The 19,042-nt window shown below is 51.7% G+C and overlaps 1 protein-coding gene across 5 annotated transcripts in view; it reads right to left on the reverse strand.

Moving 5' to 3' along the window:
* Positions 1 to 403: 403 nt before the first annotated feature.
* CPNE2 (copine 2) overlaps positions 404 to 19,042 on the reverse strand; it is a 44,186-nt gene continuing 25,547 nt past the window's right edge. For all 5 annotated transcript variants that reach the window (XM_064670858.1, XM_064670862.1, XM_064670863.1 and 2 more), the window contains exons 6-16: positions 18,338 to 18,421; positions 14,940 to 15,029; positions 14,646 to 14,744; positions 13,734 to 13,820; positions 13,347 to 13,406; positions 10,810 to 10,943; positions 10,060 to 10,114; positions 6,631 to 6,682; positions 5,189 to 5,322; positions 1,852 to 2,088; positions 404 to 994 (exon numbers count right to left, since the gene is read on the reverse strand). In XM_064670858.1, the coding sequence (XP_064526928.1) occupies positions 887 to 994; positions 1,852 to 2,088; positions 5,189 to 5,322; positions 6,631 to 6,682; positions 10,060 to 10,114; positions 10,810 to 10,943; positions 13,347 to 13,406; positions 13,734 to 13,820; positions 14,646 to 14,744; positions 14,940 to 15,029; positions 18,338 to 18,421 (1,140 nt within the window). In that variant the 3' untranslated portion in view covers positions 404 to 886. The remainder of the gene's footprint in view (positions 995 to 1,851; positions 2,089 to 5,188; positions 5,323 to 6,630; positions 6,683 to 10,059; positions 10,115 to 10,809; positions 10,944 to 13,346; positions 13,407 to 13,733; positions 13,821 to 14,645; positions 14,745 to 14,939; positions 15,030 to 18,337; positions 18,422 to 19,042) is intronic.

Here is a 19,042-nt window from a genome sequence, read left to right on the forward strand (position 1 = left end):
CTGGATTTCATTACCCAGCCCAGGCAGGAGGGAGCTTCTGTTACTCAGACTCGGAAGAATTTCTAGAGATGAAGCAGCAGTGAACCATGAAACTTCTTTTGGTGGTTCATCACTGGTTCACCAGTGTTTTTCCAAGCACACACGTGTGCACACACCAGGCCCCTGCCCTTAGCTTAGGCAGGCACAGAGGGGATGCTGCCCTCCCTTGGACATCCACATCCACTTTCAGTAAATCCCCCTCTGGCACACTGCCCTTGACAGCCTGGGCTGATTCCAGGGCACAAGGAGTAGAAACACTGAGCAGAGAGAGCGACTGAGGGACCAGAACAGGCCATTTGGGGTGACTCCCAAACACCCAGCTGACCACGTAAGCTGCTCCCAGACCTTCCCATCTAGGAGACCCTTGTTTTAAATGTCCAAGTTTCTTTATTAACCTGAGTATAACAAATATAACATGTACACAGTATAAAAATGAACACAGAGCCTGACAGATGTACAGGTACAACACAAATACATGAACTATACAACGACCAGTTCATTGAATGATAATAATATATTAAGCATTTCATTGCTTGGAAAAAGCAAGTTTTGATCATAAAAATTGTATCCTGTTCCACTGAAATTTTACAAAGTACATTCAATACTGAAAAGTGACTCAACAGAGCAGGACCAAGGCATGGCCTGGCTGCTTAGTGTTACCTGGGGCCAAGACTGTACAAAATGAATCCAGACGCTTCGCTGGGATGAGTGTTAGGAACTTAGCAATTAAATTAAGAAGTACAAAGTGTTTCAGGGAGGGTATTCTTCTCTTAAGAGCATGTGGAATGCGCTTTCGGTAGGACCAACAGGCTTCGGCAACATGCAGAGGGAGCAGCCTGGCACAGCTCTACGCGGGCTCCGAGTTGATGGGGGGCAGGTTTTTGTGCTTGAAGTACTGCACGACTTGCTGGGGCAGCTCTGCCAGCACAGCTTTGGCCAGGGTCTCCTTGGGGACCTGTGGGCCAGAGAGAACCAACACCAGCGTTAGAACAGCCATAGGGGACCAACCAAGCAAACATGGCTGGGCTGTCCCCAAATCCAGACTGTGGCATTTCATTTAATACCCCCTAGACTCTACTGGCAGCCAGCATTTTATACACCTGGGATTGTTATATTCTACAATACACTTGCCCTACAGGAGGTAATTCACTGGTAGGGAGGAATAAAACATCCTGGGTAGGTCAGAAAAACTGGGTGTGAGTAACAAGAAGTGGAACAGAAAGACATTGATTAATTGCAAAAAGTGGGGAGATAAGCACAGGCTGATTTTCTGCATCTGTGGGCAATCCTGTGCCAGCAAGTGTCCGACCCAGGGTTGACTCCTGGATAATCCCACAGAGGGGACATCTGTATGGCCAGTCCTGGCATTGCCCATTTCTACCAGCACAGGAGGGCCCAGGGGTGCAGGGCATTAAGCCCTTGGTGTGTGGCACATCACAGGTGCTGGATGAGGCCTGAATGGGAGAGGCCAGCACGGGACTGTGGTGAGGGATGCGAGCCCAGTGCTGCCCCAGCTTGCTGTGGGAACCCAGACCCTGTTATGATTCACAGGTTTTTGCTCCCACCTGCCTGACAATGACAGGAGGCGGAGGAACAGGGGGGATGCTCCAGTGGAGCCCGGCACAGAGATGAGGAGCACTGTTGTCCCTGCCCGCAGCGCTGATTTACGTGGTCAGTGACAGAGCATCACTGAGGGATGGTAAGACAGGCAGGTACCTCTTGCCTCCACCGGCGTTGCTCCACTTCCAGGGTCATTTCCAGGCCTGACACCCCACTTCTCCCTGTGATCCCCTCCCCGCTGCCCACACTCACGTTGCGGAAATTCCGGAAGGGCACGAACTGGACGATGTCCCGCACGGCCTCCTCGCCGGTGTAGGAGTGCAGCACCCGGCTGTCCCCGTCCAGGAACTCCATGGCAGCAAAGTCAGCATTGCCCACCCCCACGATGATGATGGACATGGGCAGCTTGGACGCCTGCACCACGGCGTGTCTCGTCTCGTCCATGTCGCTGATCACCCCGTCCGTGATGATGAGGAGGATGAAGTATTGCTGTGGACGGGAAAGGGCAGAGGGTCAGACCCAGTGGGATGCCAGAGCCTGTGGGCTGTAAGCAGCCAGGATGCTCCACATGTTGAGGGGTGGCAGGTCCCCTGGGTGTTTGGGAGCAAGGTTCACCACTTCCCAGGACAGCTGGCATCAACCCCTTTAGCAGAACCCAGAAATCCAGCTGTTGATTTTTGAAAGATCGTAAAAAACAACAAACCAACTCCCCCACAAAAAATATTTTTCTTATTTACTGTACTTAATGATGAAAAAAACCCCAACCTCCAGCCTGTGCAGAGCTTCTGTGTGAGGGCCAGGAGGAGTTTGGGGCTGGGACATGAGCCCAGCTGGGAGGTGCAATCTCCCCGTGCCTGCACACACAGTGGGGTGTGTTTTGGGGTGCTCCCCATCGACGTGTCCCTGCACCAATGGGGAGCATCTCCTGTATTCCAGTGCCAGGCTGTGGGGTGGGGAGGGCTGTCCCATGCTCAGGGTTTGTCCCTCTCCTGTACAAAGCCGTGGATATTGGAGGCACTGAGGGGGGTGCAGAGGGTACCAGCAAGATGGGGGGATGACAGATCAGCAGCATTGGAACCCGCTCCCCTTCCCTTGGGAAAAGGAGGGCACCAGGGCCAGTCCTGCAGAGCTGGGGGAGGATGGACAAGCAAACAGACGGATAGACCGTCCTGCTCGACTCAGCTCAGCAAATCTGGAGCATGTGGACCCCCAAAATTCCCATCTCCTCTGTCTCCAGGGAAAGTAATGGCTCAATTTTGGCACATTACGCAGCTTGCGTGTGCTGGAGAAATGACGAAAACAAGCACTCAAGCACATTAAAGCCCTTTGTTCCTCTCCTCATTCTTTCCATTTCCTCTGAAAACCACTAGTGCAGCCATCCTGGAAAAGCAAAAAAGGGAGCACTGCCCCAAGCCTGTTTTTTTGGTCTTCCTCCAGCCCACATCTCCTGAAACCTTCCCTAAGCTTCGTTTCCTCTTGATGCTCTCCAGTGCTAAATTCCAAGTACAAACAAGGCTGGGTCAAGCTTAAACACAACCCGAGGACATGGGAGAGGAGTCTTTCCCAAGCCAGGGCAGCAGCCAGTCCCTTCTTCCCCACCCCAGCCCCTTTTTGATGTGTTAGCCCCTGCCTGTGGAGCACTGCCCAGGCTTTCATTTTCCCCTAAATCCAAACTTTTCAGAGCAAATTGTGGGGAGACATAGATCTGAAGAGCAGGACCCCAACGTCTATGTCTGGAGGACCAGACTAAACCTCAGGAGAGGACCTGCACTGGTCATCACTGGAAGCAGGACTGGGGCCTGACCCTGTCTGGGAACCAGCATGTGAGGAAGAGTAAAACCTTGAGGGGAGCAGCTGGTAATGGGAAAGACTTTAAGCTGATTCTCCCCTTCCTCCCCTGGCCTCTGTACCAGAAACACAGGAAGAGCTATTTTCCTTTGTTCCCTCTTTTTTTTTTTTTTTTTCTGTGAAATCCTTAACAGGATCAGAGAAAAATGCTGGAAAGTCTGCAGGGAAAGGGGCGGGGGCGCAGAGCTCATCAAACGTTTATCACAACATGTTTCAGAGGTCAAGTGGAGGAAGAGCTGCTGCTGTGGATCAGCCTCAAAGCCCAGGGGGTGACAAGCATCGGAGATTACAGCAGGGGAGCAGTGGGCACAGCAGAGGGCTTTGGTGGGAGATTCCCCAAGGAGTGATGACAATTGTGGTGGTGTCAGTAAGTGGCAGCGGGACAGGTGTGCTGATGGCACCTCTGGGCTCGCAGTACCCAGCTGGGGTGGCACCTCTGCCGAGCCACAGCCGGAGCTGCTGGAGCACAGCAGGGATCAGGCAGGCCCCACAACTGAGTCCTGCCAATCTGGGGTCTCCATTGGCACAGCACCCCAGCAGCACCTTCCTCCTTTCTCCTCTTTCTGTTGTTAAAATGGCCGATCCCTGAATCCGTGTGGGCTCTGGGGATGATTCCTGATCATTTGCTAACGATATCAGCAATTAGGCTCAGGCGGGTGAGCAGGACTTGAAGGGATTAGGCAGCACTAAACAGCATGAGGTAAGAAAAGGGGTGGTTTTGATGCAAGGACCCTGCTGGAAAGGTGTGTTTTAATTCCCCGAAGCTTATTAATCCTTCCCCAAGAGTCAAATCGTGTAATCCCTCTGTTCCTCCCCCAGCCCCAACACATTTAAGTCTCCCATCCCTGAAGAGCCGGGGACTCTGGTGTTTGTGATCTTTGTTGCCATGGAAAAACTACAAGGTTTTTTGGTTTTGTTTGAAATGTTGGGAGCAAGCGAGAGCGGGAGGAAGAGGAGGGCAGGCCCAGGCAGCCACCAGAGGCGTCGGCACCAGGGGTGGCTTTGATGCCACCAGTCAAAGATGGGATGGAAGAGAAGACCCCGAGGCAGCGAGATCCCTCATCAATAACGCTTTGTGCTGCCAAAAACAAAAGCCTGAGCTAAGCCAGCCTTGCCTCTGACGGCACTATTAGTGCCCATTATTTAAAATCTCCCTTGATTAAACTATTAGTGCCAGCGGAGGGGTGCAATTTGCATATGATTAGTGCCTCTGCTCAGTGCAGAGCCCGTGGGCTCTCCCTCCCCCACTGCCAGCCAGAGGGAAAACGAAAAAACGAGGAGCGACCTGGATTTGTGCGGAATTAAACCAAATTCAGTATTTCCTTGTGCCTGGACCTGGGAAGAGCAACAGCACTGACAGCAAGGCTGGAAAAGGTCCCCCTGGGGAAGAGGTTTTGGATGTGATCCTGCTTTGCTCCAGGCAGGGATCAGGGAAGCTTTTACCCCAACATCTCCTACCATGCACGTGCTGATGGCCAAGCTGAGCAGTTTTGGCCAGCAAAACCCAGGGGCCAGATCTGCCATCCTCCATGGGCAGCCTGCTGCCATGGGGACCCAAGGGAGCTCCATCTTGCAGACTTCAGATGCTCTTCACACCCCTAAGAGGACACCCACTGGCAATGCTGGACCCACGGCTGCAGCCCACAGCAAAGGGGAAGACACAAAATCCAGCTCAGGCTTTGCATTCCCCTGCCCAAAGCCATCAGGATTCCCAACCCACCGTGGAATCTTACGGACTTACGGATGCAGTTTCCTGTTGGGTGGCTTGAGCTGCGAAGCGAGCCACGTGGTTGATGATGGGGGAGAAGTTGGTGGGTCCATAGAAGCGGATGTGGGGCAGGCAGGCTGAGTACGCTTGGACAATGCCCTCCACACCTTCAGGGAAAGCAGAGAAGCCAGGCATTACAATGCATCACAGCTCAGGACCACAGCAAGTCCAATTAGGAATCATTATCTCATGCTGTCATGGAGCTGAACTTAGATCCATTTCCCTCCATCTCCCTCCCCCCCCAGCTCCCTGCCACCAACTCATCCAGCTCCACTTTAGTCATTTTGTAGTGAGTTCTCAGACCTTCTGGGGTAGGGAAGACCTTGTAGTGCCCACAGTCAATGGAGGCATTCCTTTGATTCTTAAAAAATCTCAGAATCGGCCAAAGAGGAGGAGCAAAAAGAAAAGCAACTCTTGGTCTCTGAACATAACCAAAAAAACAGACAGAGATAAAAAAAATCCCAAAAAGTGGACATAAAAAAATCCCTAAAACACTGGTGAGAAGCAAAACAACCCTCTGAGCTCCCCAACTTCTGCCACAGCAGAACAGGGCAGATGGCTGGTCTCCTGAAAGGATGCATGGGTGTGTGATCCAAAAATGACCAACTCCACAATTAATCAGATAATCATCAGTCCTTTGGGAAGGACCTGTCACTAATAAGAGCTGCAGGATGGTGGCTTCTGCACCCCATAGTGCCTGCAATACATCAGATCCAGTGAATGCTTTATAGCTGCTGGAGAGGGACTGAACAAAGCAAAGGCAGCAGAAAAGCAGATGTTCACAGACAGCTTTCATGAACCAGCCAGCAAGGTTTGGAGGCCCATCTTGCTGGGGTAAGATGACTTTTGGAGTCCACGGTAGCCCTTATCACTCAGGATCTGAGCAGTCCTTCAGCCACCACAGTGAGCAGCTCTCAGCTGCTTAAATGAAGTGTTAAGTCTGAATTCCCCATCTGCCAAACAGGCCCTGTGTTTCTTGCAGCCTTGCTGGAGGAGCAGACGGCTGGTAGGACACACCAGACATCAGAGCGAAGGCGGATTTTACACCGTCTGAATCCAGTTGCATTTTACCCTGGGCCTTCCTACACACCCCCAAATTTTCTCTGCTTTCCTCTGAGCGTGCCATTAGTTTGTCATCTGCTTCACTGTTCATGTCTGTCTCTGAACAGACCTTGAAACATCCCCAAAATCACAGAATCATGGAATGGTTTGGGTTGAAGGGACCTTAGAGATCATCTAGTTCCAACCACCCTGCCATGGGTAGTGATGCCACCCACTAGATCAGGTTGCCCAGGGCCCCATCCAACCCAGCCTTGAACACTTTCAGGGATGAAGATGCTAATGAAGAAATGCAGAGGAAGGACAGAAGGCACTGAAGGCATCTAAGGAGTCCTATAGACCTGGCAGATGCTTACCTGAACAGAACGGGTTCCTGGGATTGAAGTTAATGGCAAACTCATGGGATACCTGTGGAGAAGAACAGACCCAAATTAACTTGGATGGTCAATGCAGTGCAGGCCGTTCACTATCAGTTTAGCTGATGCTGCAGAGCTGGTTTAGGTCTGATGGTTTGAGCACCAAAGGTGATGATTTGAGCTTTCAGGCCACCAGCTCAAGGGCTCTGGGACAAAAAAGCTCCCGCCCTGTTCGTGCCAGAGTTACAAAACAAGGATATTGTCTCCCTCTTGGAAGGGTGGAGGTTTGCTGAGCTTTCCAGCATGGGAATTGCTCCGGGACAAGCGTGTTCACAACACTGGCACGACGACTGTCCTCTGGAGCTCCGTCTGAAGCAAAAGTCCTCCCGAGGCTGCAAACGCAGCGCGCGTCTGATTCAGACTTTCCAATTACACTGGGCATTGTGTCGAAAGCAGCAGAAGCTATTTTTTGCAGGAGGCTGTGGGGTGGGAAATTGCAACCAAACAAAAGTAAAGTCAACCAGAAGTCCTCCCCCCGTTGCTGCAAAGCTGATGTGCTGCCGGACCAGAGAACTGCTCAGGTCTCTCCGTTCCTGTTGAGCACGAACCAGCAACGCCCACAGGCACCAGGCCAGAGGCAGCCTGACCTGCATGACTGTGCTTTGCATACACCTTTTCTTGCAGAAGCCTCAATTTTGGGCAATACACTCAAATTCAATTGATTTGCAGTTGTAACGGGCTCGCTTCTGTTTTTGGTTTGGGTTTTTTTTTTTTTTTACAAAACGTTCAAAATTCTGCCACAGGAGTATTTATAGACAAGGCAAGCAGAAATATTTCCACGTTTTGCACCGCAAAATAGGGGTTTCTCTTTCTTTTAAGCAACAACAAAATGGTTTGAAGCTGTGTTCCTCACTGTCTACAGAGCAGACCCCCTACGTGCACAAGTGTTGAAAAACCTCCTCTGGAGTTTTTATGGATTTTACATATATATATGTAAATATGGGGTTTACATATATATATTTATATCCACCAAAAAAAATTCAACAAGAGGGCTTCAAAATAACAAAAAAAAAATTTAAAAAAGGATCTTATTCCCTATTCAGCTTTTACTTTGAAAACAGTTTCTGCAGAGTCCAGTTAAATGTACATGGAGCATCTACAGGTATCACACGCACAGGGAGAAACTCTTTCAAGCCACCCTAAAGGGTGAGACCAACCCCACAGAGGGTTCTCTGCCATCTCCCCAAGGAATCACACCCTTGCTGTGACTCAGTTTCTCTCTCTCTCTCTCTCTCTATATATATGTATATATAAAGGCAAAAGGATGGAAAATATTGGGGGTTCCACATCAGTGGAGCCCCCAGCTTCCTTTGGCTGACTCCCTCTCCCAAACTCAGGTGACTGGTGGGGCTCCCACATGAAGCATCCTCCTCTCCACTGCTGCCTTGCCTTTGCTCATCCCTCAGAAACCATAACCCATCTGCTTCCCTCTCCTGTTCCCTACTGGGAAACCACTCGAGGCTCTCCACAGAGCTGTTACATGGCAAGATGTTCTTTGACATTTCCAACGAGACTTTTGTGTGCAAAACATCTCGCTCCGACGGGCGCCTGAGAAGCGTTGGGGGAGCCATGGCAACGGGAGCACAAAGCACCCTCTGCACCACTCGTGTCTCCCGACAATCTTCACTCAGGTCTGGGGGTCCCTGCTATCTGCCCCTGCCCTCACACAGGGCACGGGTTTTCACGGACAACTGCTGCTTTGGCTTTGAAATTACCCAAAGAGCCTCGGTGGCCAAAAAGTCTTTAATGAGTGAGCAGAGCTGGTGATGCCCAGAGCCCACGGGCTGGGTGAGCTGGGGAGGGGTGAAGGCCCAGGCTGGGGTGGTGTGGGGTGATGCACCAGGGATGGCCCCACTGCTGATGTGACACAGCTGATGGGTCACTCTTGGTGTTAGGGTGGGTGACCTTTAGGCACAGGCCAAACATTTGGGGAGGGAGAAGCTGCTCCCCACTGGGGTTTGTTTGGGTTTAGACATCATTCCAGGGGAAAACAAGGTGTTTTTTCCAGTAACATTTACAGAGTATCCGCAGGCCCATGGGAAGCTGCAGGAGGCCCCCAGCCAGCATCCTGAACCCAGTACTGGCCTCCAGCCTTGCTGGAAGGGCCCTTTCCAGCCCAGCAATGCCCTTCCCATGGTCACTGACCTGCACACACGGAGAGCAGAACAGGATGCTTGCCATGACAATCCATCCACTCCCCAGCAGCCCGAGCTGCTGTACCCTTTCCATCCACACTGCATTTTCCATTCCTATTCTTCCCCTCAAGTAATAAATCCCTGGTGACAGCTGGCTCTTGGACCTTGGAAGCTGCCTACCTAGATTTTCCCACAAAAAGTGGTGAAGTGACAGACCAGAGACATTTGCTGGCCAAGGAGGGAATGAATCAGCTCCAAAGTGCACATGGAGGGATCTCCTCCTGTGGTTGGCAAACAGCGAGAGCTCCCACTTGAGTCACATGAATTTTGGCTGCCGGGAGAGCAGAGAAAAGCACAAAGCTGGAGCGGGCAGGACATCCCCAGCCACAAGGGCTGGCAGAGATGAGCTTCCCAGCTCGATTCCCAGCTGCTCGTGACTTACGTGCCCCGCTGCGCTCAGCCCAGGGCACAGCTCCCCTCCCAGGGAACACAAAGGGCTCACTGAGGTTCAACCCCAGCCTGAAGCTGGGAACGCCTCAAAACCAGCGAGCAGAAAGAAAATGCACATGAAGGGCGTGAGCAAAGAGCAGTCAAAAGACCCAGCCAGTAATTAAGGATGGTGGTGGTGTCCTGGCACATTGTCTCAGCCGTGAGATGATGTTCCCCATCCGGCAGCCAGGCTGCAGGAGCAGCTCTGTACCCTGCCCTCTGGATGAGCAGAATGCTCAGCTCAGCCCCTGCAGGACCAGGGTGCCTTTAACCAACCTCTCCAGCATCTAATCCCAACCACAGATCGGGGTGGATTTTTGGGAAAGCTTCTCTGCTCCAGTCCTTGCAGGTTCTGCCTGTGCAACATCCCATTGAGGCTCCCCAGCTCCCAGCCCCCTTCCAGACTCTGCTGCCGTCTGACACATTCATCCAGGGGCCTTTTCCCTTCCGCAGAACTGTTCCTGCCTCCTGCCAGGAAAATGAATCAACGCCTGGCTCTGCCCATTAATGCCAGGGAGCTGCTGCATTCATGCCAACATAGAAGGGAGGAACCGGCTGCTCGTGCCCCATCCTTGCCTTGTTGCCCACCCACACCGCCACATCTCACCCCTCTCTGGCTGAGATCCCACGTCCACCCATTCCCCCTCTGCCCAACAGCGTTTCCCAGACCAAATCCCAGTAGCTCCTGCCCAGGCAATATAAAGACAATCCCATCCCAAACACACAGGTGGCCACAACACTTTACCTTCCAGTCCGGAGGGAGTTGGGCACCGAATCCCAGAGCAGGAAACATCTTGTCTCTAGAGAGAAGGAGGAAAACATATGGCTGTATTGACACACATGAAGCAGACTTGTACAGCTTCTCCCAAAACATACAGTGCCTTTAAAAATCATGGGAGCTGAACAGAGAGAAAAGATTCTCCCTTGGCTTTTGGTCTTTAGAGATAAAAGAGTCCAGCTTTGCTCTGTTTCCCACAGGGATCAGGAGCATTCTCTTGCCCAAACACCTAAGTCTTCTGCAGTTTTGTAACCCTGGAGGATTTTTAAAAATAAACTATCCATTTTGGACACAAAAAGCCATCACAGCAAGAGCAACAGATTTCTGTTTTGTTTACTCTACTGATGTCTGAGATTATATTTTTCTGATATTTTCTCCACCCCTCAGGGTGTCTGAGGAACAAGGCAGCCTGGGGCCACAGCTCTGATGGGAAACACCAGCGAGCTGAGGGCATCTGCCAGCTGCTCCCAGCAGAGGATGCTCCATCTCTGCTAATGCTCCTGTGTCTCCACAGAGGCACTGGGGAGAGGAGAAAGCCTGTCCCGACCCTCTCCTGCATCCCAATGTGTAAGGCAAATAATACCTTTAAAGCATTATTTAGCCCTGGGTTTGCAGACACAAAGAGATCAAGGCAGATGCACCCCAGCAGGCCCTTGAGGAGCCAGGGAAACATCTCCAAAATGCCTCCTTCTGGAGGCAGAAGGGCTTGGTGCTTACGAGTCATAGTCCTGGATGATCTGGCCGACAGCCCAGATAGCTGACAAGTACTCGTTTGTCCCCAAGGGGTTGATGTAGTGCAACGAGGAGGGTTCTTGTGGGTTCCCATTGGAAGCTGTGAAGTCAATCCCAACCTGGGGGACAAGAGAGAAGCACAGAACCGTCCTCTGTTAGTAGGCACCACCACAGACCTGGCCACTGAGCCTCCATTGCCTTTGAGGTCCACACACTGTTCTGTCAAAACCTAAACCTCAAACTTTTGAAAAAGTTTAATAAAACCCATCTCTTCACCTTCCCTACGAAAAGCTGATTAAATACTACAGCAGGCAGTTATTCACTCTTACATCTTCATTTTTCATCGGGAAGCATCACATAAAGTGTCCTGAAGCAGTCCCTGCTCCTGGAACCAGCCACCACCACCTCCAGCTCAGGGCTCTCGCTGCCCATCTCCCAGATACTCTGGGGCTGAGTCGCCCCATGGACACCAAGGCAGCCAGGGCCATCTGGGTATTTGGATCTCAAGGTCTTTGACCAAAGAATCACAACCCTGAGCAGATCCTTTCCCTGCAGCAGAAAGATCTGCTCGTCGTCAGGCTTCCCCGGGGACCAATATATGCTGAGCTCTCAGGGGACTCTGTCAGCAAGGCACTCATTTTTCTTCCTCCTCAATTAGGCTTTCTATTTAAAGGCATTTGTAGAAATGCCTATCTCAGGCCCAGTTAAATCTGGTCAGAAGAGGCGAGATGCTGAGCCACCCGATTCGATGTGACTGGGAAGGAAGAGCTGGGAAGAGGCGAGCGGGCGGCGTGACTGCGCCCGCCTTGTTTGCTTAGCAAAGAGGCAAAACCCAAAATAACCCCACTGCCTAAACTGAGCTCAGGGATTTCACGAGGGATTTTGCTCCGTATCCGTAATGGGAGAGGACGAGCGGCAGTTTGGCTGAGAAGGGACCTTGGCCTGTCCGGGGCAAGAAGACATCACAGCCCAGGATGTGTCACCGCCCTGTGCCAGTGTGGCTGGTAAAACAGGCGTGGCAGGACAAGGGGACATGCTTTTAAACTGGAAGAGGGTGGGTTTGGATTTGGAGAAATGTATGGTGAGGGTAGGAAGACACTGGGACAGGTTGTCCCAGAGAAGCCGTTGATGCCCCATCCCTGGAAGTGTTAAAGGCCAGGTTGGACGGGGCTTGGAGCAACCTGGTCTAATGGAAGGTGTCCCTGCCCAGGGCAGTGGGGTTGGATGGATGGTTTTTAAAGATTCCTTCCAACCCAAACCATCCTACGGTTCTGTGAAATCCCAATTTCTTCATCAAGCAACCGTATGGCCTCACCAACATGCCTGTCACCACTGTGACACTCTAACACACCCATGCCCTGCTCCTGCCGAGCCACCATGGTCAGACAGCAAGGGGGAAACTGAGGCCCGGGATGGGGGCTCAGAGGAGTCACACGGGTGGATGCCCTGCTTGTGCAAGCAGTGCCACCAAGAGCAGCACTGGGGCAACAGATCTGAGAGGGACACAGCTGCCCTGCCTCTGACATGAGGCAAGCGGCCCGGTACAACACTCCTCTTCCTGTGGCTTCAGCCCTTCTGTCCCCACTGGGAGGACACCAGTGGCCTTTCCAAATTGCAGGGGTGCGTGTGGCAGCGTCCTCCTCCCAGCTCAGGTGTTCCTGCAGCGTTGCACCCGTTGGAAACACGCCCAGGGTTTTGGACCAAAGATGCCTTGGGAGGAGGAGGAGCCCTCCAGTAACTGGCAGATCTTTAGATGGGGGGAAGATTTCTGCATTCAAACCTTATTCATGCGAAGGCTCCGTGCTACCAATAAACTCACTGATTTTCTCTTGTATTCACTCTCCAGCACCAAGACCAAAGCACACAGAGGCAGAACGGCACACAAAAAGCTCTCCCAATCGTTCCTGTTCCTATGGCAACTCTTCCTCCTCCTCCTACTCTTCCCCCATCATGTTTTCAGATAAAACAACAAAATACAAACTGAACTAACTGCGAGTGCCTGCAGCTCTCTGGATACTGCACCAGGAAAGTTCGCAGAAATTGAGAACCCCACTTCTGCATTGTTGTGGTTTTGCTTGGGGTTGTCATGTCCTTGATTAGTTACTCCTGACAAGCTGTGGTCCAGCTTGAAAGAAGGTAGAAATGCCAGTAAAAAGGTTGAGAAGCATCTGTTTAACAGCTTAAAGCCTCTCAGCTGGATTCAAAAGGAGAATTCCCATAAAAAAATGAGGGTGGTTAAAGCCTGAGATGGGGAGAGAAGTCAGTGACATTTTGTGAAGAGTCAGAGGGTCTTTGTATGAGCCTGACCTTCAACCAAAGTGCAAACAAGCTCCCTCCTCTCCTGAGCATCACAGTAATGACCCCCAAACCCACAGGGTTTAACAGCAAAACGTGGCAGCTCATCATTGCCTTGAGAAGCCACCCCAAGCCGGTGCGAAATCTCATGCAGAACCTCCCTCCCCAGTTCTGACCATTACTTGCATGTTACTTCTACTGGGAAAAGAGAAGCAAAAAGTCCTTACAGTAAACATCAGTTGGCAGCCTCCCAGGATGTAGTCCAGGAAGGAGAAATCTCTGGTTATCTGAAAGAAACACCAACAAAATAATGTTTCAGCAACTGTCATCATTGCAGAACAGAACAAATAAATGCACAGAAACTGCCCAGGCCTGCAGTCACTGCGAGTTTGGGCCTTTGGGGACTTCTGGACATGAGGCAGAGCAATGGGGAGAACCATTTTAGTCTCCCACAGCAGCATTTTGGTGCTACACAAACTGCATGCATTTTATTCAGGCCATGCAGGGCTTATGATTGGAAACACAAAGGAGGCAGAGGCAGAAGGGATGGGGAAAGCCTGGGAAGACCCAAGCTCAGCTGGGGGCTGAAGGAAACATCTCAGCAACATACTCACTTTGCAGGACTTGACAATGATGATCCCAGAGTTCTTGTAATTCTTTTTCTTCTTTTGCTTTTTGGGGTTAATGCACTCTAGCTCGACCTATAACACACGAGACAGACCCTGGTGTGAGGGCAGTGTTGGGCTGTGCCACGTGGCTGCATTTGCCACCAGTGGCCATGTCCTGCAGGCACCCACCCTCCAGTGCTGAAGAGGAAGATTTTATTGCCAGGCTGTAGGTGGCAAATTCAGAGGAAAAACAGGCTCAATGCCTGCCTCTGGCACCATCAGCTTGCACAGTTCTAGACAGGGCACTTTCATGCCTTTGTACTTCAGTTTTCCCAGACAGAAAACTCAATGTAACAACACACATGATGTGTTACACACACCCCCACACCTTGGCCAAAATCTGCTCTTGTACTGAAATCCCAGTGAAGACAGCAGTGCAAAGCCCTGCTATCCAGGAGATTTTACAACATACCTTCAATCAGATGGCATCTGCCAAGGCTTGTGGTCAGCACCTCAGGGACAAGATGGGGACACCTTTGGCACAAAGTTGGTGTGGAGCTGCATGGGAGCTGCACTCCTGGGGATCAGACTGTCCCTGTTGCAGATCCAGCCCCAGCAGCATGTCACATCCCCTTCTGGCCCCCCAAACCACAGGGCACCCCCCAAATCATGGGTGCTGCTTCAGACATCTCAGCAGAGCCTGATTTTCAGCCAAGTCTGCCTTAGCACTCTCTCTAGCTCAAATGTTTTAGCTACAGTCATGGCCTGGGTCACTCATGGTGTGGGTGGAAGGAGAAAGGATTTTGGGCTTGGCTTCTTCTTGGCACAGGTTGAGCATCTCAGTGCAAGTACCAAAGTCCACCACCAGCCCCAAGGAGCCCCTTCCTCATTCTTCCCCAAAATCATGTCAGCACTTACTGGAGAGGCATCTTGGGCTTCACACAACTTGGCCACTGAGGTCTGAAACTCCCCGATGAAGTCGTGTCCCCCATCACTGTCATAGTCATAACATATCACCTGGGGTGGAAGGAGCACAAACCAGCCTCAGACCTGCTGAAGTCCCCAACCTCCCCAAACAAGGTGGCTTTTGTTGGTTTTGGGGGTGGTTCTTTGGTTTGTTGTTTTTTTAACAAGCCATCCATGGGGGTTCAGGTGTTCAATGATCAATCCCAGAGCTGACCCCCACAAAACAAACCGAAGGGCCCCCATTACCTTTATCAGCTTCTCCACATCTCCATCACACAGTGACACCAAAGGCACAGTGAACGGCTTCCAGACAGGGTCCAGTGTGTACTTGATCACCTGGGGGGTGGGAGCAGAGGGATGCTGTTACAACAGGCACATCCAGAGGTGGAGATCAGCACAAAGCAGGGACGGGTCTCTGAGAGCAACCCGGGACCAGGTTCCCAGTGGGGCAGGTCAGCAAAGCTGCAGAAAGCCCAGTCTCCATAACTGAGAGACACAGCAGCTCCTCCCTCTCAGGCTGCAGCACGTGTGAGTTACAACAGGCTTGTTTTCATAGCACTGGATGATTTATCCACCCCCAGGGGCAATTAAACAAACCAGCCTGAGGGAACAGCTGCTGCACACTGGGCACAGCCATGCCCAGAGCATGGGCACAGCCACTCACGCCACAACTTCAAGGCCAGCAGCTACTATTTATGCCCTCTGCATCCCATTGCTTGCACCCTACTCATTGCTTACCCTGTCCCCAGCACCCCAGCACAGCCTACATCCATCTGGGATCTGACCACGAAGAAGATGGAGCAGCAGGATGCTGCAACCAGCCCTGGAAAGCCAAAACAGCCCTGGGCACATCGAGCTCTCTTGTCTCATCTGTGTAACATCTGCTGCCTGAGCTGGAGAAATATTAATTGATGCTTTTTGACATTTCCTGAGAGAATGCAACCGCTTGTTGGGAATCTCAGCAAACGCTAGCAGGCTCCAGGCACAGGCTGCCTACATCGGAGGTGAGGGCAGGGCAGGCAAAGACCCTCTTCCACAAAGGTGTTGTGCTCAAAAAGAGAGATTCACATGAATTTTAGGAGAGTCGGACACAGGCAGCGGGTTAACCCTTCTCTGTGCAGGGCAAACACAAGGGATATCTGGCGTGGAGGAACCTTGGATCTTTGCAGCTGGAGCAGTAACAGCACAGAGCAGCGAGGAGGAGATTCCACGGCTGCTGCCACAGGCAAACAGCTGCGTGGGACCTGGAACGGGCGTCTTGTTTGACAGACAAGCTCCCACACGAGACCGGGGGATACCCTGACACTGTTTGGTTGGATTTGTAAACACCTCCTCCAGGAGCCTGGAAGAGCAAGGGGAGCCCACTCATCCCAGGGTGCTCCCCACAGGCTGCCAGCTGCCGGGTCCCCAGGGAGGGTGGGGAAGGATCTATCCCACGGCACCCAGCTGGGCATTCACACTTGTGCTTAAATAACAATGAGCACACTAATCCTGCCCTGCCAGACGGCTCTGCTCTGGCAGCAGAAATGCCAGCATCAGACTGAGAGCTGGTTATATTCCTGCATGGAAAAGCTGCAAGGGTAGGGAATGTTATTTCTTTGTATCCAGCCCCAGAACACGAAGATGGTCATAGAATCACAGAATGATTTGGGTTGGGAGGGACCCTGGAGATAATCCAGTTTCAACCCCCTGCCAGGGGCAGGGACACCTTCCACTAGGTCAGGTTGCTCCAAGTCTTGTCCAGCCTGGCCTTGAACACTTCCAGGGATGGGTTGCCTAGTATGGGATTCCTCTGAGGGCAGTGGGATGCATTCAGGGTTGGTAAGGAGGAGGCTGTTAAAACACCCATTACTTGAAAGAAGACTTGGCTAGACCCTGATCCAGTGAAACAGGACAAGGGAGGAGCTGGGCAGCAAGCCAGAGGAAACACCAGTATATACATCTGCTCTCCACAAACCTGACATGTTTATAGAGATCCCAGTGATGGCTGGTGCACAGTTACCTTCCCAATTTCCAGACCTCCCAGGAGGAAGGGCTGGAGGTCACTCCAAATCCCCCCATCTGAGAAATGTGTCTCACTGAGTCAAAGCCCAGCTTCCCACATTAAAACAGGAGGAAACAACCAAACAACGTCGCAGCCTGCTCCCACAGAAACATGGGAGAAATATTAAGGCTGATATGAATTAAATATGCATGGAAAGGTGTGTGGGAAAGCACCAAAAAATAAACAGCAGAGCTGGGATTGTAAGGCAGGCCCATATTGGTACCACAGGACACAGGTTGTTACTCACACCCTGGTGCTCATGTGGGTGTGCAAGTGAGGGAAACACTCCTGGACTTTGCACAGCAGTGGTAAAACCCGACATACAAGGAGACTCTGTAAATAAACACCAGTCTCTCCTTCCACCTGAGCTCATACTGTGTTTTGTTGCAGCAGTTTGCTGCAGTGGGACGAGGGGCTCCTTAACCAAGCCTTGAAGGGACAACAGGGATGGGAAAAAAGGGGTGTGAGATGGGTGTGATGGAGCCCTCTTCCTCTGCCACAGATGCTGCTGTGAGCATCCCCCCTCCTCTGTCTGCCAGCTGCCAGGAGCTACGTGCAAACAAAGAAAGCCTTGAAACAAGCTTTGAGGAGGGGGAAAAAAGCAGTTAAAAAGTACATATCAATGCAATGTTAAAGCAGAAGCCTCCTGTTTCTCCCTGCCCGTCCTGTGCCTTGTATTCCTAACATCACTGGCTTTAACAGCTTGAGAACACAACTAGAGGGAGCTGAGATCAAAATATCACAGCAGGTATCAGTGGGGGAGAGGGAGGGGTCAGCTGGCCCTGATCATACCCACAGGGACCCTGGTACAGGTCTCTGCTTCCTTGGCTGTGGCTCTGACTCCACGAGACACGAGGCCCAGTGCTCACACACCAAAGCTGGAGATGCCCAAGCATCCTCCCAGCTTAGGTGAAGATCTGGCAAAAATTCATTTTAACCTTTCCTCACTGCCATTCCCTGGCCCACCTCCCACCACCTCTCTCCACCATATCACAGAGTCACAGAACATATTGAGTTGGAAGGGATCCACAATGATCATCGAGTCCAACCCTGAGCCCTGCACAGGACAGCCCAAGAGTCACACCTTGTGCCTGAGAGTGTCATCCAAATTCTTCTTGAACTCTGTCAGGCTTGGTGCTAGGACCACTTCCTTGGGGAGCCTGTTCCAGTGCCCAACCACCCCTTGGGTGAAAAAACCTTTTACTAATATCCAACCTAAACCTCCCCTGAAACAATTTCAGGCCATTCCCATGGGTTCCCCAGCTCATCCTGATGCTCCTACAAGTGGAGGGAGAGAGGTCCAGGTCTCAGCCTCCGCCCAGGCTGAGCCTAGAGGTTGACAAGGGATAGAAGACATCTCCCTCTCTGCTTTTTAGGTACTGTAGTGGGTAGTACAGAAAAGATCTCAAGACTTTGCTGGCCTCAGTAAATCCTCATCCACTGGAGTCCAGCAGCCTCAGCTGGACACCAGGAAGAGAGCCTGAAATCCCTGGATCCCACCCTGCTTTATAGGTGACTGATGAGACAATGCCAGGAAGGGCAAGAGGAGATGCTGTAAGGATGAGAGTGTCTCAGCAGCTCAGGTTAGAGTTTTGCTCACCTCTGTTCTGTGAACCAGCATCCACTTCCCATCGTCACCTGGTTTATGGAACTCCAAGAAGGGGTCTGACTTCCCAAAAAGGTCCTGGGGGGAGAAGAAACAGGCTGGGCTACATGGTGCTCTGCAAGCAGAAACAGCTGGTCCAAGAGACATCTTTCCCTGGCCATGCCAACCATGCAGACACCCTCATGTTCTCATGGGACCAGCTCAAGCACACTGGCAAACAGCAGCACTCGAGGGCAGCATCCTGCCCACCTCCCTGTCCTGATCCTGAGAATCCCCTTGATTTCCACACCACATGTCAGCACTGATGTGGAGGGTGTGTTGGCACCCCAGCCCATGCCTGTGGGATTTGCCAGCGGGTGCCCAGTACCCAGCAAGCTCTCTGGACACAGATGCCACAGAAAACAACCCCAGCTGGGAGGCAGCTGCGTTTGGGCTTGGAAAAACATCCGAAGCTCCAAAGGAAAAACAGAATTACGAAGTGCACGAGTGTCTTGGGGGAAAAGAGAAAAAAATCCACCCTCCTACACACAGCAGTAAAGCAGAAGCAAAGGAAATCTTTAAGGAGCGAGCTGCCCTGGTGTTGACAGAGATCATGTAACACCCTGTGAGATATGCAGCCCTGAGTCAGTGTGTGCTGCCTTTCCTGCCAGCGTCTCCTCAGATAATCTCCTGATAAAGGGCTGCTGCTTTATGAGAAAT

This window comes from Pseudopipra pipra, chromosome 14, assembly GCF_036250125.1.
Source record: "Pseudopipra pipra isolate bDixPip1 chromosome 14, bDixPip1.hap1, whole genome shotgun sequence".
NCBI classification, from domain to species: domain Eukaryota; kingdom Metazoa; phylum Chordata; class Aves; order Passeriformes; family Pipridae; genus Pseudopipra; species Pseudopipra pipra.